Source organism: Centropristis striata, chromosome 11 (genome assembly GCF_030273125.1).
Source record: "Centropristis striata isolate RG_2023a ecotype Rhode Island chromosome 11, C.striata_1.0, whole genome shotgun sequence".
In the NCBI taxonomy this organism is placed as follows: domain Eukaryota; kingdom Metazoa; phylum Chordata; class Actinopteri; order Perciformes; family Serranidae; genus Centropristis; species Centropristis striata.
Window position 1 is genome coordinate 2,264,573 of NC_081527.1, and position 24,808 is coordinate 2,289,380.

The 24,808-nt window shown below is 37.2% G+C and overlaps 2 protein-coding genes and 1 long non-coding RNA gene across 3 annotated transcripts; all 3 read left to right on the top strand.

Moving 5' to 3' along the window:
- The first annotated feature begins 4,072 nt into the window (after window positions 1–4,072).
- LOC131979922 (uncharacterized) lies at window positions 4,073–5,427 on the top strand. The gene is made up of 2 exons (XR_009395160.1): window positions 4,073–4,196; window positions 5,346–5,427. It is a non-coding gene; the product is annotated as an uncharacterized LOC131979922 (long non-coding RNA).
- Window positions 5,428–9,148: 3,721 nt separating this feature from the next.
- On the top strand, window positions 9,149–11,067 carry LOC131979919 (tripartite motif-containing protein 16-like). The gene has a single exon (XM_059343994.1). The coding sequence runs from the start codon at window positions 9,157–9,159 to the stop codon at window positions 10,810–10,812; it is 1,656 nt and encodes a 551-aa protein (XP_059199977.1). The 5' UTR covers window positions 9,149–9,156; the 3' UTR covers window positions 10,813–11,067.
- A 9,216-nt stretch (window positions 11,068–20,283) lies between these two features.
- Window positions 20,284–22,857, top strand: LOC131979920 (tripartite motif-containing protein 16-like). The gene has a single exon (XM_059343995.1). It carries the CDS (start codon window positions 20,320–20,322, stop codon window positions 21,955–21,957), a length of 1,638 nt encoding a protein of 545 aa, XP_059199978.1. The 5' UTR covers window positions 20,284–20,319; the 3' UTR covers window positions 21,958–22,857.
- The last annotated feature ends 1,951 nt before the right edge of the window (window positions 22,858–24,808 follow it).

Below are 24,808 nucleotides of genomic sequence, written 5' to 3' on the forward strand. Positions count from 1 at the left end.
AACAGGTTTTTATATTATTTTTGTTATTGTCATCATAACTTGTTGATGTTAAACATATGTTTTTTCTATTATCAGTTTATTACTGTTGCAGCCATATTGAACACTTAAACATAATTAGAAAATATGTAAACTTGTTTTAAGTTAATTATGGTATTTTTTTAGTAAAATAAATTATTATTATTATTATTATGAAGGAAAGGAACAAAATATGGAGCCAGCCTAGTTTTAAAACTTCTAAAGGAATTTAAAGACTTATTTTATTTGTATGTGGATGGTGATGATGTAATGCTCCTCCCACAGGAAGCTGCATATTTAATTTTCAAGTCAAGTCAAATTTATTTATATAGCGCATTTACAGACGGCTGAGCCGCACCAAAGTGCTTCACATAAAAGTGCAATAAAATACAGAATTGACAAAGGTAACAAAAAAACAAAACAACATTTAAATTTAAAATAAATTAAAAGAAGATGGGATATTTTTTAAAAGCACTGTGGGATTACTAGGGGACACTATTCCCTAGCAAAAACTTATAATAGAAGGCAAGAGAAAAGAGGTTTTTAAGTGGGATTTAAAAACGTAGAAAACCAAATGTTTTGCATTGCATGCAGTGAATCGTTTTATTTTGTATTGAAATGAAGGAAAGTCAAGCAGAGTTCTGTTCAATAAACATCAGAAGTGGATTAGAGCCTCTGTGTGTGATTATTATATTATTATAATGTGTGTCGGCTCCTCTGCAAGCTACCATGAGCAGCTAAAAGCAGAAAAAAAAGCATTAACCACTATTTATAGCACACCTACCTGCGCATTGGCTTTGCGTCCATGCACTGAAGAACAATGTTTGGTCCCACAGCTTGGGGTCGACCTACAAGACAAACAAATCAGTTTCTTTGTTGTCAATCTGTTCTCATCTCAAATGTTGTGTTTGACGGAGAATTCTTCCACAAATCCTGCTGTTGTACATTTTGTTTTATTGTATCTAGTTTTATGTTTCAATTTGGAAAACATGCTGATAAAAAAAGCCAAGACATCCTTTTTGAGGCCTCTGTTATCCACTTTATCTTTGGATTAGGGCTGCAACTAACCATTATTTTCATTATCGATTAATCTGTCGATGAAATGTATAAAAATATCAATGAGTGTTTCCAAAACCACAAGATGACCTCAAAAAGAGACAAAAAGAGAGAAATTGATCCAAAAAAAAGACACAAAATGGCTAAAAAAAATTACACAAAATTACAAAAAAAGACACAAAAAGACAAATTTACTTAAAAGACACAAAAAGTCCAAAAAGACACAAAAAGGCCAAAAAAAGACAAAATGTATAAAAAATATCAATGAGTGTTTCCCAAACCACAAGATTACGTCAAAGACACAAAAAGACACAAAATGACAAAATGTACTAAAAAATAGACAAAAAGACACAAAAAGTCCAAATAAGACACATAATGACCAAAAAAATACACAAAATTACAAAAAAGACACAAAGACAAATTTACTAAAAGACAAAACGACACAAAATGACCAAAAAAAAGAAACAAAATGACCAAAAAAAAGACACAAAATGACCAAAAAAAGACAAAGTGTATAAAAATATCAATCATTGTTTCCAAAACCACAAGATGACGTCAAAAAGAGACAAAAAGAGAGAAATTGATAATAAAAAAATACACAAAATGGCACAAAAAAAAGACAAAATTACAAAAAAAGACACAAAAAGACAAATTTACTTAAAAGACACAAAAAGTCTAAAAAGACACAAAAAGGCCAAAAAAGACAAAATGTATAAAAAATATCAATGAGTGTTTCCCAAACCACAAGATTACGTCAAAAAGACACAAAAAGAGACAAAATTACCAAAAAAAGACACAAAATGACAAAAATGTACTAAAAAAAGAGACAAAAAGACAGAAAAAGTCCAAAAAAGACACACAATGACCAAAAAAAGACACAAAATTACAAAAAAGACACAAAGACAAATTTACTAAAAGACAAAACGACACAAAATGACCAAAAAAAAAGAAACAAAATGACCAAAAAAAAAAGACACAAAATGACCAAAAATAGACAAAGTGTATAAAAATATCAATCATTGTTTCCCAAACCACAAGACGACGTCCTCAAATCTCTTGTTTTGTCCACAAACCAAAGAGATATTCAGTTTATTGTCATAAAGCAGGGGTGTCAAACTCAAATATAGAGTGGGTCAAAATTTAAAACTTGGACAAAGTCGCGGGCCAACATTGATATTTATTGAAAAAATGGATCGATTATTGTTCGATTAATCAAATAATTGTTGCAGCTCTATTTTGTGTCTGTGTGCCACACCTCCAGGCCTGCTGTGCTGCTAAACAAGTCTGACATCAGACTGATTTCTCGTACCGAGTCGTCATTGTATTGGTCACACCTGTATATATTTATATAATCTGTTACAATAGATCTAGTTGCCCTGCAGTAAACCTGCCAGTGTAAAGTTCAGGATGTTCATCTATATAATTATACTGCGGCCCATATTTGGCCCACGGGCCAGAGTTTGATGTCATAAAGGAACAAAAAAAAAACAGAAATATTCACATTGAAGAAGCTGAAATCAGAGAATTTGGATTTATTGTCTTTAAAAAAAACTGCTCAAACCAATTATTAGATTATCAAAATAGTTGACGATTCATTTAATAATCGATAAATTGTTGCAGCTCTACTTTGTGTCTGTGTGCCACACCTCCAGGCCTGCTGTGCTGCTAAACAAGACTGACATCAGACTGATTTCTCGTACCGAGTCATCATTGTATTGGTCACACCTGTATATATTTATATAATCTATGACAATAGATCTAGTTGCCCTGCAGTAAACCCTGACTCTGTAAAGTTCAGGATGTTCAGCTCTTGTTGACACAATGTCAAACAAGGCGTCTCTTTTATTCTGTCGTCATGTGCCGAGGTTTATTTATTTATTTACTGTTATAAACACAAACACATTTGGAAAAACACCTTTCAATGTATTACAGTATTATAAAACATCTCCACTGAATATATCCTGAAAAATAACCATAGGAGTCAATCAAAAACTTTAGTGACACAGTATACATAATTAATCTTAATATATATAGGCTGAATATCAATATACAATATATATCGTGATATTTTTATCGCAAGTAGCGTAGTGATACAAAAAGTGATTCACTAAATTAACAATGTGAGTATATGTGAAACTATGTTTGTCTTATTTTGAAGGTTTAACTTTAAAAGAGTTGTTAGAACCACCAGATTACATTGGAAAATCACATATTTTAACATTTGAGACTTATTAGAGCCACCAAATAATAATTTCCATTGGAAAAAAACAATTTAACAACACAGGATAGTTAATATTTGTGTCTTCTTTGTCAGATTTTAAATTGGTGACAACATATAAACACCTTCTAATGCACAACATGGGTCAGAAATGACCTTGTGCATTAGAAGAGTAGTGATAAAAAAAAAGGTTTTATTTAAAAAGTAAGAAATGAAAAGCAAAGATTTGGACGTATGATGATCAAAAACAATTTAATTGAGGAAAACCTGGAATACTGAATGATGAAATTAATTTATTGCAAAGATAAAGAATATAAAAACTTGGGTTGTGCATCAAAGAAAAGGTATATTTTCATTTCATCTTAATAATTGATTATCTTTACCACCATACTAATTATCAGTGGATTTTACCCACTTTAAAATCTACGCTATCATATGAATCAGGCATTATCCAACTCTACCTCAAACACTGGAGTCGAGTTTGTTATCTGAACTTATCTGTGATTGTCCTGAGTGAGATAAGAGAATGAATGGATTACATTATTTTACTTCATTGTGGGTGTGTGAATGGGTTAATCAGAGTCGTGTCTTAACTACACAAAGGTAAAACTGAGTCATTTTTTACCCATGTTGTGCATTAGAAGGCTTAATAATTTCCAGGACATTTGACCCTTTTTCTCATTTTCCATATGTTCTCCATGACTGGAAAATTGGTCAATCAATTTCCAGGTTTTCCAGGTTTTCCGGGACACGTCTATGATGGGAAACCTGTATAAACTACTTATTGTTGTGAGCAGTTTCAGCAGATAGACAGATCTGCTTATGCTTGTCGTTAGCTTGCTAAGTTAGCCAGCTAACATTAATCACAATAAACTGTAAACTGGTGAGAATCAGGCTGTGGTGAAGAGTTTCCAGTTTGTTTAACTCTTTGGAATCTTGGGCTATTTTGTCAATTTTTGCATCCTTTTGATGTCTTTTTTTAGTCATTTTGTGTCTTTTTTTAGTCATTTTGTGTCTTTTTGTGTCTGTTTTTAGTCATTTTGTGTCTTTTTGGTCATTTTGTGTCTTTTTTCATCATTTTGTGTCTTTTTGGTCATTTTGTGTCTTTTTTTAGTCATTTTGTGTCTTTTTGTGTCTGTTTTTAGTCATTTTGTGTCCTTTTGGTCATTTTGTGTCTTTTTTTTGTCATTTTGTGTCTTTTTTAGTCCTTTAGTCCAACATAAAATGTGATTTTGAATCTTTTTTTAACTTTCAAAACACTATCATGCTCAATAAAGAATTTTAAATGTGTCAAATGTGACCAAAGGTGTCAAATCTACCATATAAGAGGGTTCCATCCAGTTCTATCATTTGATACTAAATCTATTTGAGCTTGTCTCCAGTTTTACTTGGTATATCATCATCAAACTGAAACTGGCCTCATGGAGTTTACAGCCAGAACTTTAGAGGTAAATGTACAGTAGGGCTCCACGCTGCTTTGTTTTATACTCTGATGGAGGCAACAAGTCTGGATTATTTGGAGCTTTTGGAGACTTGGAGTCATTTCTAGTCATTTTGTGTCTTTTTTGAAGTCATTTTGTGTCTTTTTTTTAGTGATTTTGTGTCTTTTTGTGTCTTTTTAGGTCATTTTGTGTCTTCTGTGGGGTTTTTTGGTCATTCTGTCTTCTCATTTTGTGTCTTTTTTGGTCATTTTGTGTCATTTTAAGTCATTTTATGTCTTTTTTTAGTCATTTTGTGTCTTTTTGTGTGTCTTTTTTGGTCATTTTGTGTCTTTTTTAGTCCTTTTATCCAACATAAAATGTAAATGTACAGTAGGGCTCCACGCTGCTTTGTTTTCTAGTCTGATGGAGGCAACAAGTCTGGATTATTTGGAGCTTTTGGTGACTCCACAGGGTTAAGAACTTTGAGTTTAACTACTTATTGTTGTGATCAGTTCCAGCAGATAGACAGATCCAGATCCGTTTATGCTTCTCGTTAGCTTGCTAAGTTAGCCAGCTAACTTTAACACAATACACTGTAAACTGGTGAGAATCAGGCTGTGGTGAAGAGTTTCCAGTTTGTTTAACTCTTTGGAGTCTTGGGCTATTTTGTCCATTTTTGGATCCTTTTCATGTCTTTTTTTAGTCATTTTGTTTCTTTTTTGTCATTTTGTGTCTTTTTGTGTCTGTTTTTAGTCATTTTGTGTCTTTTTTGAGTCATTTTGTTTCTTTTTTGTCATTTTACGTCTTCTTTTTAGTCATTTTGTGCCTTTTTTTAGTCATTTTGTGTCTTTTTTTTTAGTAAATTTGTGTCTATTAGTCATTTTGTGTCTTTTGTAGTGATTTTGTGTCTTTTTTTAGTCATTCTGTGTCTTTTTTTTTTGTCATTTTGTGTCCTTTTTTGTCATTTTGTGTCTGTTTTTGGTCATTTTGTGACTTTTTTAAGTCATTGTGTGACTTTTTTTTGTCATTATATATCTTTTTTAAGTCATTTTGTGTCTTTTTTCATCATTTTGTGTCTTATTTTAGTCATTTTGTGTCCTTTTTTGTCATTTTGTGTCCTTTTTTGTCATTTTGTGTCTTTTTCAAGTCATTCTGTGTCTTTTTTTCATCATTTTATGTCTTTTTTTAGTCCTTTAGTCCAACATAAAATGTGATTTTGAATCTTTTTTTAACTTTCAAAACACTATCATGCTCAATATAAAGAATTGTAAATGTTGCAAATCGTTAGCTTGCTAGCTAAGTTAGCCAGCTAACTTTAACACAATACACTGTAAACTGGTGAGAATCAGGCTCTGGTGACGTCTAATATATAACCCACAGGTCCGACACAAACTAATGAACTAACCAGAAGGAATCAGAGCTTCAAAGATTCATTAATTTGCGTAAAAACAAACATAAAAACCACCTAGCTAGGCTAGCTATCCCTGGTTTTAGCTGCTGTGGCCGCATTATAAACGTTAATAACTTGACGTCACCGCTTCCCAAACGGCCCGTGTTGCCATGGTAACAGTGACAGGTATCTGACAGAGAAGTGGAGTTGTTAAAGTTCATGTTTTACCTTAAACTTCCATCCAGAGACGCAGAGAAGAGAAGGTTTGTTTACAGTCTGACGGCTTCTGCTTCTTCTTCTTCTGTGGTATTATAATACACCAAGCGCCACTTCCTTTCTTTTTTCAAAATAAAAGCACGAGATTACGTCATTGTATACGAGTCCAAGCGCATCTTAACCCAGTAGTTCTCAACCTTTTTGAGTCGCGACCCCCAATTTAACATGCATGTTGTCCACGACCCCCGCTCACTGAACACACGCACAGTTCAGATCACCCCAAAAAAGAAAAATGACCAAAAAAAGGAAACAAAATGACCAAAAAAAGGAAACAAAATGACCAAAAAAAGACACAAAATGGCCAAAAAAGACACAAAATGACAAAAAAAAGACACAAAATGACCAAAAAAAGACACAAAATGGCCAAAAAAGACACAAAATGACAAAAGAAGACACAAAATGACAAAAAAAGACACAAAATGGCCAAAAAAGACACAAAATGACAAAAAAAAGACACAAAATGGCCAAAAAAGACACAAAATGACAAAAAAAAGACACAAAATGGCCAAAAAAGACACAAAATGACAAAAAAAAGACACAAAATTACCAAAAAAAGACACAAAATTACCAAAAAAAGACACAAAATTACCAAAAAAGGGAAACAAATTGACCAAAAAAGACACAAATTGACCACAAAATTATTAAAAAAAGACACAAAATGACCAAAAAAAGGAAACAAAATGACCAAAAAAAGACACAAAATGACCAAAAAAAGACACAAAATGGCCAAAAAATACACAAAATGACAAAAAAAGACACAAAATGACCAAAAAAAGACACAAAATGACCAAAAAAAGACACAAAATTACCAAAAAAGGGAAACAAATTGACCAAAAAAGACACAAATTGACCACAAAATTATTAAAAAAAGACACAAAATGATAAAAACAAAGACAAAAAAGACACAAAATGACTAAAAAAAGACAAAATGACAAAAAAGACACAAATTGACCAAAAAAAGGAAACAAAATTGTCAAAAAAAGACACAAAATTATGAAAAAAAAACACACAAAATTACCAAAAAAACCACAAAATTACCAAAAAGACTAAAACACATTAACACATGAACACTTTAACACAGTGGAGACAGAGCTGACTTCCAAAATGATTTGGCGACCCCCAGAAATCATCTCGTGACCCCAATTGGGGTCCCGACCCCAAGGTTGAGAATAGCTGTCTTAACCAACCAAGGTTATTATAGTAAACGAAAACTAACGAAATAACGAAAACTAGAATTGAAAAAACGTGAAGCGAAATAATATGGTGGATAATGAAATATACATGTACATGTTAATGAATAAAAAGTATTGCATATTAAGGTACACATTAAATAAAAATAAAAATAAGACAGAATTATTCACACAGGTAAGGATATTATAGTTTTCGAAAACTAATAAAATAACGAAAACTAGAATTGAAAGAACATTTTCGTTAATTTAATTGAAATAAAAATAAAAACAAGAGTTTTTTTTTTTAAAAAAACAACAACTAACTGAAACTGTATTTTGTGGTTACAAAACTAACTAAAATTATAGCGAAAATGTCCTTTGTTTTCATCTTTGTCAACTTTTTGGTTGATATGAAATCTATTTCATCTATCTGGTTATATGACTTAATAAACTTATTGGGGCTGAGATGAATCAGACAAAGGAAATAAAGATTAAACAAAAAACATTTATTGTGACTTTTTTTTAAAACTGGCACCCAACAAATACCTCATTACAAAGAACTAAAACTGATAAAAAGAAGACTAAAACTAAGCATTTTCAAAAGAATAACAACTCATTAAAACTAACTGAATTTGGAGGGGGGAAAATCACAAAGAAATTAAAACTAAAACCAATGAAAAATCCAAAACTATTATAACCTTGATCTCAATAAATTAGAAAAGTATATTTATGTCAGTAATTCAATTCAAAAAGTGGAAATAACACATGATATGGATCCATTACACACAAATTGAAACATTTCATGTCTTCATTTATTTAAGATCAGGTTTAACCTTAAATTAATGATTAAATTATGTTTTTTTTTTCTAATAATAACGATTATGGCTTACATTTAGTGAACACCTAAATTCAGTGTCACCAATTATGTATATATATATATATATATATATATATAAAAGGGTTTATTGCACAGACTTAAAATCCCTGACACATACACACATGCAGCTAAACCTGTAAGTCTGAGTGACGTCAACAACGGAGAAAACTCAAATCTATTGCGTCATGTTGATTACAAAATACGTAAAAGACTTCATCAAATGAATAAAAATAGTGTGAGGATTTCATTACTTCTGCAGCTGTGAGTCATTTTCTGGTTTCCATCTACTCTATCTGAATTATTGTAATCAATAAAAACTTTAATATACGGGGATCCATCTCCAGAACCCTCTGATTCTCTAAAGAGTTTTCCTCCTAACAGTTGCAGGGAGCAGTGTGCTTCAAAGAGAAATGAGCTCTGCTGTAAACGAGAGTTGAACACACACTCAAAGCGCTCCTCTTCCTGGAGAGACTCAGAGCTTGATAACCCCTCCCTCTTCTCCTGCTCTCAAACACAGCCAGCTCCACTCTGTCCAGCTGTTTCCTGGTTCCCTCCCCTTCACATCTACTAGTTAGAAGATGGGCGGAACCAAAGTGGTGTTGACGTGCAGCAGCCAATCCCTGCACACACACACACACACACACACACACACACACACAGTTCAGATCAGAGCTCACACCAGTTTCAGTTATGAGGAAGTGAAGCTCAGACAGTCGTTGTGACTGAGAGGTGAAATGGCGCAGAAAGGAGCTCAGCAGGATCGAGAAATCTTCTCTTGTCCGATCTGTCTGGATCTACTGAAGGATCCGGTGACTACTTCATGTGGACACAGCTACTGTATGAACTGTATTAAAAGCTTCTGGGATGGAGAGGATGAGAAGGAAACCCACAGCTGCCCTCAGTGCAGACAGACGTTCACTCCGAGGCCTGTCCTGCTGAAAAACACCATATTAGCAGTTTTAGTGGGTGAGTTGAAGAAGACCGGACTCTCAGCTGCTCCTGCTGATCTCTGCTATGCTGGAGCTGAAGATGTGGCCTGTGATGTCTGCACTGGGAGAAAACTGAAAGCCTTCAAGTCCTGTCTCACCTGTCTGATCTCTTACTGCGAGCAACACCTCCAGCCTCACTATGATGTAGCTCTGTTATCAAAACACAAGCTGGTGGAGCCCTCCAAGAAGCTCCAGGAGAACATCTGCTCTCAGCACGATGAGGTGATGAAGATGTTCTGCCGTACCGATCAGAAGTCTATCTGTTATCTCTGCTCTGTGGACCAACATAAAGGCCACGACACGGTCTCAGCTGCAGCAGAACGGACGGAGAAGCAGAAAGAGCTGGAGGTGAGTCGACAAAACATCCATCAGAGAATCCAGGACAGAGAGAAAGATGTGAAGCTGCTTCAACAGGAGGTGCAGAACATCAATCGCTCCGCTGATAAAACAGTGGAGGACAGTGAGAAGATCTTCACCGAGCTGATCCGTCTCATGCAGAAAAGAAGCTCCGAGGTGAAGCAGCAGGTCAGATCCCAGCAGGAAACTGAAGTGAGTCGAGTCAAAGAGGTGGAGGAGAAGCTGCAGCAGGAGATCAGAGAGCTGAAGAGGAAAGACGCTGAACTGAAGAAACTCTCAAACACAGAGGACCACAACCAGTTTCTCCACAGCTACCCCTCACTGTCAGCACTCAGTGAGTCCACATCCAGCATGGAGATCCGTCCTCTGCGCTACTTTGAGGACGTGACAGCGGCCGTGTCACGAGTCAGAGACATACTACAGGACGTCCTGAGAGACAAATGGACAAAGCTCTCACTGACTGAAGTGGATGTTTTACTGTCAGATTCACCAGCAGAGCCCACGACCAGAGCTGGATTCTTAAAATATTCATGTGAGATCACACTGGATCCAAACACAGCACACACATGGCTGTTATTATCTGAGGGGAACAGAAAAGCAACATACATGAGTCATCATCAGTTCTATCCAAGTCACCCAGACAGATTCGCTAGATATAATCAGGTCCTGAGTAGAGAGAGTCTGACTGGACGATGTTACTGGGAGGTGGAGTGGAGAGGGGGTGGAGGTCGTGTAGCAGTTTCATACAAGAATATCAGCAGAGGGGAGTTTAATGACTCTGTATTTGGACGCAGTGACAAATCTTGGGCATTAATATGTTACAAGAATAAATATACATTTTGGTACAACAATATCCAAACTCCCGTCTCAGGTCCTCGGTCCTCCAGAGTGGGAGTGTACCTGGATCACAGAGCAGGTATTCTGTCCTTCTACAGCGTCTCTGAAACCATGACCCTCCTCCACAGAGTCCAGACCACGTTCACTCAGCCGCTCTATGCTGGACTTCTGGTTGGTGACACTGCTGAGTTCTGTAAACTCAAATAACCAAAGGGACAGCAGGTAAAAATGTGTTTTAATTCTTAAAGCTCACATTTTGATCATCTTTGTGGTGTTTCATTTGAAGTTTTTATATCTATAAGAGGACAAATTCGTAGTTTTATGTGCTAAAACCACCGCACCTGGAGGCATTATCAAAATGACCAAAAAAGACACAGAATTACTAAAAAAAAGACACAAAATGACAAAAATTAAATAAATTACTTAAAAAAAGAAACAAATTGACCAAAGAAAGACACAAAATGACGGAAAAAAAACACACAGCATTACTAAAAAAAGACACATTACTTAAAAAAAGACACAAAATGACAAAAAAATACACAAAATGATAAAGAAAAAGACACATTACTTAAAAAAGATACAAAATGACAAAAAAAGACACAAAATGACAGAAAAAAATAAGTTTCTTAAAAAAGAAACAAAAAGACAAAAAATACACAAAAATAGACACAAAATAGCAAAAAAAAAAAAGAACACAAAATTATTTTAAAAAGACACAAAATGACCAAAAAAAGAGACAAATTTACCAAAAAAAGTAATTAAAGGGACCATCCACACACAACACGGTAAAGTGCCATTCATATAAACCTCACATTAAACTTTCATATCAAGGTGGGGGCCACAAAATATCATCACGAGGGCCACAATTGGCCCGCTGGCCGCCAGTTTGACACCCATGACTTAGGGGTTGTAGATTCAGAGTCGGACACGATAATGTGGAGATGGCCGTATCCTATATGAGCAGCTTCTTTGAGTGACGGCTTTCTATTGTGCATTGTGTTTATTCTGATATTTGAAATTAAAATGTGTGCAATGATATATTGGCTTCCTGAGATTCAATGATTGAGCATTTTGATATTTTCACAAAAAAATTTTGTAGCTTCCGCTGCTTTATAATCACAGAAGACTTGTAAAGTGTGTTTTCTACAATATGGGACGTTTAAACTGATTTCTTTCCATGTTTGTTGCTGAGAGCTCATCGTTGTGGCATTTCTTCTCTGCAGAGATCAGCTGTCAATCAAACATTATGGGCGGGGCTTTGACATCTGCTCATTAGTTGTTGTGTAGATGTTTGACTTTCCTTCCTGTGTCTGTTGAGCCACGGAGGCTTTCACTGCTCATGATGACTGTTGTTCACCTCAACTCATATTTCTCTGCAGGAAAATGTACATTTCTCTGAGCTCCAAATGTTTGTGGAATATTTGTATGTTGTTGTTTTTCTTTTCCTGCATGGCTCTTAAGAGAGAAAGCTCCAGATATTCTAAGAAAATGTGTAAAAGAAATCCTTAATTATATCTACATTTATGTGTTTGTTAGACCAAATGTTGTTGTTGGAATGAGGCTCTATGATGTAATATAAAACTATAATTATCAAAATCAATAAGGAAATCATTCATTATTCTCTTGTATATGGCTGAGATTCTGGTCAAACTAACAATCATTTAACAGACTTTACTGACGGGATGTGTCAACAAACTGATTTCATAATAAACAAACAAACACAAACAAAGTATTTTCTTCTCGTCTTAATTTCAGGGTTTCATACAAAGCTGATGGAGAAATGATGACACTAATACGAGAGTATAAAAGATAAAAAAGGTCTTGTACTTTTTACAAAATTTCGGCCCACAACCCAAATACGATTACGCTTAAATAACAACTTGGCAGCGTGTCAAGATACTTTACCACAAGCCTACTCCACTATGTTCCATAAATTAATTGGAAATAAAGGTTATATTTAAAAAAAATCTATTTTATACAGTCTATGGTGCATCTCAACGAATCTGAATATGATAGAAAAGTTTATTTATGTCAGTAATTCAATTCAAAAAGTGAAAATAACACATTATATAGATCCATTACACACAGAATGAAACATTGTATGTCTTAATTTATTTAAGATCAGGTTTTACCTTAAATTAATTATTAAATTATTCATTTCTTCTAATAATAATGATTATGGCTTACATTTAATGAGTCCTGAAGACTTCTCTCCATTTTCTCTCTTTCTGTTATTGTGTCCATCTATATGACTCAATACTTGTTTGAGGCTGTTTGACTTGAACTAAATGGACTTTTCATCATATTCTAATGTATTGAGATGATCCTGTAGATACTGTTGGGGTTAATCTGACCCTGAACACAAGAGGTGACTTGTGTTCATTTATCAACATCACTACAGAAAAGAAAAAGGACACAAATTGACCAAAAAAATATATAAATTGGCCAAAAAAAGACACAAAATGAGCACAAAAAGACATAAAATGAAAAAAACTCGGCCATCCATAGATATATATATGTATAAACAATATAACCTTTTATAAAACCTTTCTTATATATATCTATATATATATATATATCTATACGACCGTCCATATATATATATATATATATATATATATATAAATATAACCTTTCTTATATATAAACAATATAACCTTTTATATAACCTTTCCTATATATATCTATATGACCATTAATATATATATATATATATATATATATATATATATATATATATAAACAACATAACCTTTTATATAACCTTTCTTATATATATCTATATGACCATTAATATATATATATATATATATATATATATATATATATATATATATATATATATATAAACAATATAACCTTTTATATAACCTTTCTCATATATATCTATGGGGCCATCCATAGATATATAAACAATATAACCTTTTATATAACCTTTCCTATATATATCTATATGACCATTAATATATATATATATATATATATATATATATATATATATATATAAACAACATAACCTTTTATATAACCTTTCTCATATATATCTATGCGGCCATCCGTCAGCCCTCCAACACTTGTGCAGAGCTTCTATCTTTGACGGAGCACGGAGCATCAAGTCAGCACAGAGCAGATCGTTCGGGACAGGAAGTCGTGCACAGACACAAAATAAAACATCTGGTTTATTTTCAAAACAAAATACCTCGGGTTCACGGCGGATCGTATTTCACAACTTGAAGACGTCATGACGGGCGGGGACAGACCTGAAGTCAACAGGTTAGAGCAGGGCTCTCAAACTCAAATTACCTGGAGCCTCTGGAGGCAGAATCAACATGGATAAAAAAAGACACAATATTACTAAAAAAAGACACAAAATTATTTAAAAAAGACACAAAATTACTTAACAAAGACATAAAATTACAAAAAAAAAGACACAAAATGACAGAAAAAAACTAAATTACTTAAAAAAGACACAAAATGACCAAAAAAAACACAAAATGACCAAAAAAGACAGAAAATTACCAAAAAATCTGAAAATGACTGAAAAAACACTAAATTACTTTTAAAAAAGACAGAAAATGACAAAAAATACACAAAATGACCAAAACATACACAGAATTACCAAAAAAGACACAAAATTATTTTAAAAAAAGACACAAAATGACCGAAATATACACAGAAATACTAAAAAAGTCACAAAATTGTGAAAAAAAAGACACAAAATGACCAAAAAAAAGACACAAGATGACAGAAAAAAACTAAATTACTTTAAAAAAGAAACAAAATTACCAAAAAAAGACAGAATTACCATAAAACGGACCCGTTTCTGAGTCGTATCGTATCCAGTGGAATCCCGAGGTTAAATCTCAAGTACAGATGTTTGTCAGTTTTGGGTGGAACATTATGGAATGGACTAAATGATGAAATAAAGATGTGTAATTCTATGTTAGTTTTCAAGAAGGCTTTAAAGTCTAAAATTATCAAGGGTTACAATGAAATTTGATTGCATTAGATTTTTCAGTTTAAGGTATCATGTGTTTTGTAACAATGTGAATTATTCACTTAATGTAATGTATATAACGTAATGTATATATGACATGATATATGACACCCCTATTCGACTGTCTATGTGATGTCAAGGCTTGGTTAGCCCAGAATTTTTTAAAACTCAACGGGGAAAAAACGGAGGTTATGATGTTTGGCAGCGTCCTCATCGACCTGGGACCCCTCACAGAGTATCCACGTCTTAAAGTCACCAGCCTTGGCATCACCATAGACAGCGATTTTAAATTTGATAAACAGATTAATAGTGTTTTAAAATCTTGTTTTTATCATCTTCGTCTTTAATCAAAAATGAAACCGTTTTTATCTTTTAACCTCTTTGAACAGATCGTGCACGCTTTTATTTTAAGTCGACTGGACTACTGCAATGCCCTGTACTCAGGCATCAGCCACAAAGCCCTTTCTCGTTTGCAGTTAGTCCAGAACGCCGCGGCACAACTTTTAACAGGGGCCAAAAAGCGGGAACACATTACCCCGATCCTTACATCTTTGCACTGGCTTCCTGTTAATTTTCGGATTGATTTTAAGATTTTATTGTTTGTTTTTAAAGCTTTGAATGGAGTGGCCCGACAGTACATCAAGGACCTCATCCAAATTTATACTCCAGCGTGTGAATTGAGGTCTGAGGGCCAGCTCCAGCTCGTGGTCCCTAGAGCGAGACTTAAAACAAGGGGGGACAGGGCTTTCTCTGTGGTGGGCCCCAGACTCTGGAACGCCCTCCCCCTCCATGTCCGAACAGCCCCCACAGTGGAATGTTTTAAGTCTCGTCTCAAGACCCATTTTTATTTCTTGGCTTTTTAACACTGCGTGAGTTTTGTGGTCCTCTGTGTCTTTTATTTCTTTTATTTCTTTTACTACTTTTAACTAAATCTTTTATTTTATTTTATTTTACTATGTTTATCTGTTTGATTGTATTGTTTTATTTATGGCATCATTTTAGATTTATACACTTATTATTTATTGCTGATTGGTATATGGAATTGTTTGTTTTATTGTTGATTTTATGTACAGCACTTTGGAGACGTTTGTGTTGTTTAAATGTGCTATACAAATAAAGGGGGATTGGATTGGATATATAGTTTATACATGTAGATGGTACAGGAGAGGCTATAATAAGTCTTTAGTGCAGCTTCAGCCTATTCCTTTTTAGGTTGCTGTCTGATGGATTCTTTTGTAAAAACATCATTTTATTTATACTCACAAGCCCCCGGCTGAGCGCCGCTGTGTTGGAGTTCTCCCCGAGGAACGAGAGGGTCGCCTCCTTGCGGCTGCAAGTCGCAGGGAGAAGGTCTCTGACTGTTGTTTGTGCTTATGCACCAAACAGCAGTTCGGAGTACCCGGCCTTCTTGGAGTCTCTGGGTGGTGTCCTGGAAGGGGTACCATCTGGGGACTCTATTGTTCTTCTGGGAGACTTCAACGCTCACGTGGGTAACGATGATGGTACCTGGAGGGGGGTGATTGGGAGGAACGGCCTGCCCGATCTAAACCCGAGTGGTGTTCTGTTATTGGACTTCTGTGCTAGTCACGGATTGTCCATAACGAACACCATGTTCGAGCATAGAGTTGTTCATAAGTGTACCTGGTACCAGAGCACTCTAGGCCAAAGATCGATGATCAATTTTATTATCGTATCGTCTGATCTGCGGCCGCATGTTTTGGACACTCGGGTGAAGAGAGGAGCAGAGCTGTCAACTGATAACCACCTGGTGGTGAGTTGGATCAGGTGGCGGGGGAGGATGCTAGACAGACCTGGCAAACCCAAACGCGTAGTGAGGGTGAACTGGGAACGTCTGGTAGAGGCCCCTGTCTGCAGGGTCTTCAACTCACGCCTCCGGAAGAATTTCTCCAACATCCCGGGTGAGGCTGGGGACATTGAGTCCGAATGGGCCATGTTCAAAGCCTCAATTGTTGACGCGGCTGGTAGGAGCTGTGGCCTGAAGGCCGTCGGTGCCTGTCGTGGCGGCAACCCAAGAACCCGCTGGTGGACACCAGCGGTGAGGGAGGCCGTCAAGCTGAAGAAGGAGGCCTTTCGGTCTTGGCTGGCCGAGGGGTCTCTGGAATCAGCAGACAGGTACCGTTCGGCCAGAAGGGCTGCAGCTGCGGCAGTCGCTGAAGCAAAAACTCGGGTATGGGAGGAATTCGGGGAGGCCATGGAGGAGGACTTTCGGTCGGCCTCAAAGAGGTTCTGGAAAACCGTCAGGCGACTCAGGAAGGGAAAGCAGGGCTTGGCCCAAGCTGTGTTCAGCGGGGGAGGAGACCTGCTGACCCGACCTGGGGATGTCCTTAGACGGTGGAAAGAACACTTTGAGGAACTCCTTAATCCAGCCAAAACGTCCTCCGTAGAGGAGGCAGAGTCTGAAGACTCAGGGGAAGACTCATCAATATCCCTGGCCGAGGTCGCCGAGGTAGTTAAAAAGCTGCCCGGCGGCAAGGCGCCAGGGTTGGATGAGATTCGCCCTGAGATGCTGAAGGCTCTGGACATTGTTGGGTTGTCATGGTTGACACGCCTCTTCAGTGTCGCATGGAGGTCTGGGACAGTGCCTGTGGATTTGCAGACCGGGGTGGTGGTTCCCATTTTCAAAAAGGGGGACCGGAGGGTGTGTTCCAATTACCGTGGAATTACACTTCTCAGCCTCCCCGGGAAAGTCTACTCCAGGGTGCTGGAAAGGAGGCTCCGGCCGATTGTCGAACCGCAGATTCAGGAGGAACAATGTGGCTTTCGTCCTGGCCGTGGAACAGCGGACCAGCTCTTTACCCTTGCGAGGCTTCTGGAGGGGGCATGGGAGTTTGCCCACCCAGTCTACATGTGTTTTGTGGATTTGGAGAAGGCTTATGACCGTGTCCCTCGGGGAGTCTTGTGGGGGGTACTGCGGGAGTATGGGGTACCGGGCTCGTTGCTACGAGCTATCCGGTCCCAAAATAACCAAAGTGAGAGCAGTGTCCGCATACTCGGCACAACGTCAAACACGTTCCCGGTGGGTGTTGGCCTCCGCCAGGGTTGCCCCTTGTCTCCGATTCTGTTCGTGGTCTTCATGGACAGGATCTCAAGGCGCAGCCGGGGGGGGGAAGGGATCCGGTTTGGTGACCTCAGAATTGCATCTCTGCTTTTTGCAGATGATGTGGTTCTTTTGGCTTCATCAAGCCGGGACCTCCAGCGCTCACTGGGGCGGTTTGCAGCCGAGTGTGAAGCGGTTGGGATGAGAGTCAGCACCTCCAAGTCTGAGGCCATGGTTCTCTGCCGGAAAACGGTGGACTGCCCCCTCTGGGTGGGGAGAGAGGTACTGCCTCAAGCGAAGGAGTTCAAGTATCTCGGGGTCTTGTTCACGAGTGAGGGTAGAATGGAGCGTGAGATGGACAGGCGGTTTGGTGCAGCGTCAGCAGTGATGCGGGCGTTGTACCGGACCGTCGTGGTGAAGAAGGAGCTGAGCCTGAAGGCAAAGCTCTCGATTTACCGGTCCATCTACGTTCCAACCCTCACCTATGGTCATGAGCTTTGGGTAGTGACCGAAAGAATGAGATCGCGGGTACAAGCGGCCGAAATGAGCTTCCTCCGTCGGGTGGCTGGGCTCAGCCTTAGAGATAGGGTGAGGAGCTCAGACATCCGGAGGGAGCTCGGAGTAGAGCCGCTGCTCCTTCGTGTCGAAAGGAGCCAGTTGAGGTGGTTTGGGCATCTGGTAAGGATGCCTCCCGGGCGCCTCCCGTTAGAGGTGTTCCGGGCACGTCCAACTGGTAGGAGGCCCCGGGGAAGACCCAGAACAAGGTGGAGGGATTATATCTCTCGCCTGGCCTGGGAACGCCTCGGGGTCCCCCAGGAGGAGCTGGACGTTGTGGCTGGGGAGAGGGGCGCCTGGAATGCCCTGCTTAGCCTGCTGCCCCCGCGACCCGGCCCCGGATAAGCGGACGAGAATGGATGGATGGATGGATCATTTAATTTTGTTTTCTTTGTTTTTTTGTAACCGAAATAAAGCATTCATTCATTCATTCATTCATTCATTCATTCATTCAAAATAGTGTCCTGCTCCTGCAGCTTACTAGAACCTCTCACTCATCTGTCCTCCTCCACAGTCTAACCAGGTGGTTCAACACCACAAAGCTCAGGAAGATTTCTACATTTTGTTGCCTCTGCCTCTAAAGGTTTGGCCCTCTTCACAGCAAAATCAGGAGTGTTGATTCAACTCACAGAGTCTTAAATTTAACACTTTTTCATGAGTTTATATAGTTCTCACAGATTCTGAGTTAAAATTACACTTTGATAAGTGTTAATATTTTAACTCTTTAATAGTGGTAAATATTTGACACCCTTGGTGTTTTTTCACACCACATAGCTGCACTTTTAACTCCAAATCCTGTTATTCCTTTTCACTTTGAATGTTGATTTTTAACATACATCATGTTACTTTGACACATTAAAGTGTATTTTCAACACTTAAATCGTGTTATTTCCTTTCACTGATGTGATAATTAACATTCATTGTTTTGTTTTATGATGCATTAACAGTGCATTCTGTCTTTAGCCGAACATACAAGTCACACAATCTGAAAATCTGAAGTGAATCTAACTCAGGTGTTAACATGTAACAAGGCTGGCAGAGCTTTTTGATCACAACAATGTTAAAACAACTCCAAAATCATCAAATTATCAACAATGAAAAAACAACACTACAGATTTTGCTGTGTTCTCTTTGATTTATCAGCCTTACGCTTCCTACGTGACATTTTCTTGCAGGTCTTTTCCCCACGTAATAAATGATCATAGTGGCACCCCTGTTGTTTAGACGTTAATATCGCTCATCAGATCTTTTTCTGACGAACCACAGAAGCTACAGCAGGGTCTGTAGGATGCTGTTCTGGACTTTGACAGAGTTTCCTATTGGTTAGTCCACCCCTGTCTCTGACCTTTCAACTTTCCTCACTAAAACAGCTTTTGTCACAGAGAAATGAGCAGAGTTTTCTACCACTTGTTGCTTTTACAGCCAAGATTTTGTTTGAGCATTTAGTTCATAAAAAGCATTTATTACACAGACTTAAAATCCTTGACACACACACACATGCAGCTAAACATGTAAGTCTGAGTGACGTCAACAACGGAGAAAATTCAAATCTATTGCGTCATGCTGATTTGTGTTTTCAATACAAAACACGTAAAGGACTTCATCAAATGAATAAATACAGTGTGAGGATTTCATTACTTCTGCAGCTGTGAGTCATTTTCTGGTTTCCATCTACTCTATCTGAATTATTGTAATCATTAAAAACTTTAATATACGGGGATCCATCTCCAGAACCCTCTGATTCTCTAAAGAGTTTTCCTCCTAACAGTTGCAGGGAGCAGTGTGCTTCAAAGAGAAATGAGCTCTGCTGTAAACGAGAGTTGAACACACACTCAAAGCGCTCCTCTTCCTGGAGAGACTCAGAGCTTGATAACCCCTCCCTCTTCTCCTGCTCTCAAACACAGCCAGCTCCACTCTGTCCACCTGTTTCCTGGTTCCCTCCCCTTCACATCTACTAGTTAGAAGATGGGCGGAACCAAAGTGGTGTTGACGTGCAGCAGCCAATCCCTGCACACACACACACAAACACACACACACACATGTTCAGACCAGTATCAGTTATGAGGAAGTGAAGCTCAGACAGTCGTTGTGACTGAGAGGTGAAATGGCGCAGAAAGGAGCTCAGCTGGATCGAGAAATCTTCTCTTGTCCGATCTGTCTGGATCTACTGAAGGATCCGGTGACTACTACATGTGGACACAGCTACTGTATGAACTGTATTAAAAGCTTCTGGGATGGAGAGGATGAGAAGGAAACCCACAGCTGCCCTCAGTGCAGACAGACGTTCACTCCGAGGCCTGTCCTGCTGAAAAACACCATATTAGCAGTTTTAGTGGATGATCTGAAGAAGACCGGACTCCCAGCTGCTCCTGCTGATCTCTGCTATGCTGGAGCTGAAGATGTGGCCTGTGATGTCTGCACTGGGAGAAAACTGAAAGCCTTCAAGTCCTGTCTCAGCTGTCTGGTCTCTTACTGCGAGCAACACCTCCAGCCTCACTATGATGTAGCTCTGTTATCAAAACACAAGCTGGTGGAGCCCTCCGAGAAGCTGCAGGAGAACATCTGCTCTCAGCACGATGAGGTGATGAAGATTTACTGCCGTACAGATCAGAAGTCTATCTGTTATCTCTGCACAATGGATGAACATAAAGGCCACGACACGGTCTCAGCTGCAGCAGAACGGACGGAGAAGCAGAAAAAGCTGGAGGTGAGTCGACAAAACATCCAGCAGAGAATCCAGGACAGAGAGAAAGATGTGAAGCTGCTTCAACAGGAGGTGCAGAACATCAATCGCTCTGCTGATAAAACAGTGGAGGACGATGAGAAGATCTTCACCGAGCTGATCCGTCTCTTGGAGAAAAGAAGCTCCGAGGTGAAGCAGCAGGTCAGATCCCAGCAGGAAACTGAAGTGAGTCGAGTCAAAGAGGTGGAGAAGAAGCTGCAGCAGGAGATCAGAGAGCTGAAGAGGAAAGACGCTGAACTGAAGAAGCTCTCACACACAGAGGACCACAACCAGTTTCTCCACAGCTACCCCTCACTGTCAGCACTCAGTGAGTCCACATCCAGCATGGAGATCCGTCCTCTGCGCTACTTTGAGGACGTGACAGCGGCCGTGTCACGAGTCAGAGACAAACTGCAGGACGTCCTGAGAGACAAATGGACAGACGTCTCACTGACTGAAGTGGATGTTTTACTGTCAGAGCCCACGACCAGAGCTGGATTCTTAAAATATTCATGTGAGATCACACTGGATCCAAACACAGCATACAGACAGCTGTTATTATCTGAGGGGAACAGAAAAGCAACATACATGAGTAATGAACAGTCCTATCCAAGTCACCCAGACAGATTCACTACATGGTGGCAGGTCTTGAGTAGAGAGAGTCTGACTGGACGATGTTACTGGGAGGTGGAGTGGAGAGGGGGTGAAGTTTTTGGAGCAGTTTCGTACAAGAATATCAGCAGGTCAAATGACTCTGTATTTGGACAGAATGACAAATCTTGGGCATTAAGATGTTACGACAACAAATATACATTTTTGTACAACAATATCAAAACTCCCGTCTCAGGTCCTCGGTCCCCCAGATTCGGAGTGTACCTGGATCACAGAGCAGGTATTCTGTCCTTCTACAGCGTCTCTGAAACCATGACCCTCCTCCACAGAGTCCAGACCACATTCACTCAGCCGCTCTATGCTGGACTTCTGGTTGGTGGCACTGCTGAGTTCTGTAAACTCAAATAACCAAAGGGACAGCAGGTAAAAATGTGTTTTAACTCTTAAAGCTCACATTTTGTTCACGTTTGTGGTGTTTCATTTGTTTTTATATCTATGAAAATATAAATTTATAGTTTATGTGCTAAAACCACCGCCACTGGAGGCAGTATCAAAATGACCAAAAAAAGACACAAAATTACAAAAAAAGACAAAATGACAGAAAATGAAATAAATTACTTAAAAAAAGACACAAAATGACCAAAAAAAGACACAAAATTACTAAAATAAAGACACAAAATGACAAAAAAGTCACAACATTACTAAAAAAAGACACAAAATTACAAAAAAGACACAAAATTACTGAAAAAACACTTAATTACTTAAAAAAAGACACAAAATGACCCAAAAAAGACACAAAATTATATAAAAAAAGACAAAAAATTACCAATTTTTATTGTGCATTGTGTTTATTCTGATATTTGAAATGAAAATTTGTGCAATGATATAATGGCTTCTTGAGATTCAATGATTGAGCATTTTAATATTTTCACAATCATTTTTTTGCAGCTGCCGCTGCTTTATAATCACAAGAGACTACAATATGGGACCTTTAAACTGATTTCTTTCCATGTTTGTTGCTGAGAGCTCATCGTTGTGGCATTTCTTCTCTGCAGAGATCAGCTGTCAATCAAACATTATGGGCGGGGCTTTGACATCTGCTCATTAGTTGTTGTGTAGATGTTTGACTTTCCTTCCTGTGTCTGTTGAGCCACGGAGGCTTTCACTGCTCATGATGACTGTTGTTCACCTCAACTCATATTTCTCTGCAGGAAAATGTACATTTCTCTGAGCTCCAAATGTTTGTGGAATATTTGTATGTTGTTGTTTTTCTTTTCCTGCATGGCTCTTAAGAGAGAAAGCTCCAGATATTCTAACAAAAAAAAAAAAGAAATCTACATTTATGTGTTTGTTAGACCAAATGTTGTTGTTGGAATGAGGCTCTATGATGTAATATAAAACTATAATTATCATAATCAATAAGGAAAGCATTCATTATTCTCTTGTATATGGCTGAGATTCTGGTCAAACTAACAATCATTTAACAGACTTTACTGACGGGATGTGTCAACAAACTGATTTCATAATTAATAAACAAACACAAAGTATTTTCTTCTCGTCTTAATTTTTATTTTTTTTACCGTTCTACCTGTTATTTCCTGTCACTACCTTTCAAAATAAAAGCATCACAACATTGTAAAACACCTAGAAAATTTACAAACATGAAAAAAAAAGCTATAAAATACAAGAACACCAATAGGAACCTTGCTAAAGGTCATTTGCAGTTATAAATGTTAAAGTGATATAGTGATTGGAGTATTTACTACTTTTTACTGCTATATTTGATTTACTCCACATTAACAGTCTTATCATAACATGTTTTCTTATCAGAAAAACAGATAATTTACTGTATTTTTTGATGCGATAAAATTAATATTAAGCAGAATTTAGTTCCGAGTTTTTAGCCCTGACTGTACTTAAGTACAATTTTGAGGTACTTGTACTTTACTGGAGTATTTCCATTTTAAATAACTTTATACTTCTACTTCACCACATTTAGAGGCAAATATTGTATTTTTTACTCCACTACATTTATCTGACAGCTTTAGTTACTTTACAAGTCGAGATTTAACATGAAAAATTTGATCAATTTAAAGGGATTAGACATTTTTTTATAAATTAAACCTTATAACCGTATATAAAGTAGTCAAAATTAACCCGATCTTTACAAAATTAAAAGGCTGCTTACATGTATGCATCCATACAATCTAATCATATATTTAGACAATATAAAACAATCTGAGTGGGTTCATTCTGCCTAACAAGTACTTTTACTTTTGATACTTTAAGTACATTTTGATGCTGATACTTTTGTACTTTTACTTCAGTAAGTTTTGAATGCAGGACTTTTACTGTAGTGGAGTCATTTCACAGTGTGTATTAGTACTTTTACTGCAGTAAAGGAGCTGAATACTTCTTCTATCACTGACTAAAAGCACAAAATATTTCTCACAATGATACAATTTGAAACTGAGCGGAAGAGTCAGTAAAACAGTGCAGAAAGACAATGAAAGCCAATAAAATAAAATAAAATAAAATAAAAAATAATTCTTTAATTTCCATCTGTGCTGGGATTAAAAAGAAAGGTCTGATAAACTTTCATAAAGAAGAAAAGCATTTTTAAGCCTTAAACTCAATTTTAACGAATCTAAGAAAATGGATAATTCTTTCAAATAGTTGTGGAATAGTTTGGAGGAATTTACATTTTTGCAAGAAATATTTAGCTAGTGCTATCAAATTATTAAACAGAAATTGTAATAAGTTACCCTCCAAAATCAAACCAAATGTAATATTACTAGAGGACCTTCAGGTCTTTTGGCCTTTTAATAATATTAAAGTTAGAACAAAAAACATTTTAAAATATTTTTCTGCTCATGCATCTTAGTGTGACAAAATATTCTCTTTTATTGATTTATTTGCTATTATTTGTCTATTTTATATATATTTTATCATGCTCTACTTTTTAATTATTCATTTTCATCTTTTTTATCTAGCTTTATTACTTTTTTATTATTTTTTATTTTATTTTTATTTATTTTATCTAATTAATTTCTGAGCTGCCTCCAGTGTTTCCTCAGTTTTAAGTGCTTTGTTTTTAATGGGATGGAGGGTGTTTGCTTGTTTTTATTATTATTATTATTTTCTCCTTTATGTGAAGCACTTTGTGTTACATTTCTCTTGCATGATTGGTCGATTGATTGATTGATTGATTGAAACGTGCACAAATCTGCAATTTATTAATTAATTAAGGAATATATTA

Coding starts and splice junctions, on each gene's coding strand:
- LOC131979919 (XM_059343994.1), top strand. CDS start 9,157: ATGGCGCAGAAAGGAGCTCAGCAGGATCGAGAAATCTTCTCTTGTCCG.
- LOC131979920 (XM_059343995.1), top strand. CDS start 20,320: ATGGCGCAGAAAGGAGCTCAGCTGGATCGAGAAATCTTCTCTTGTCCG.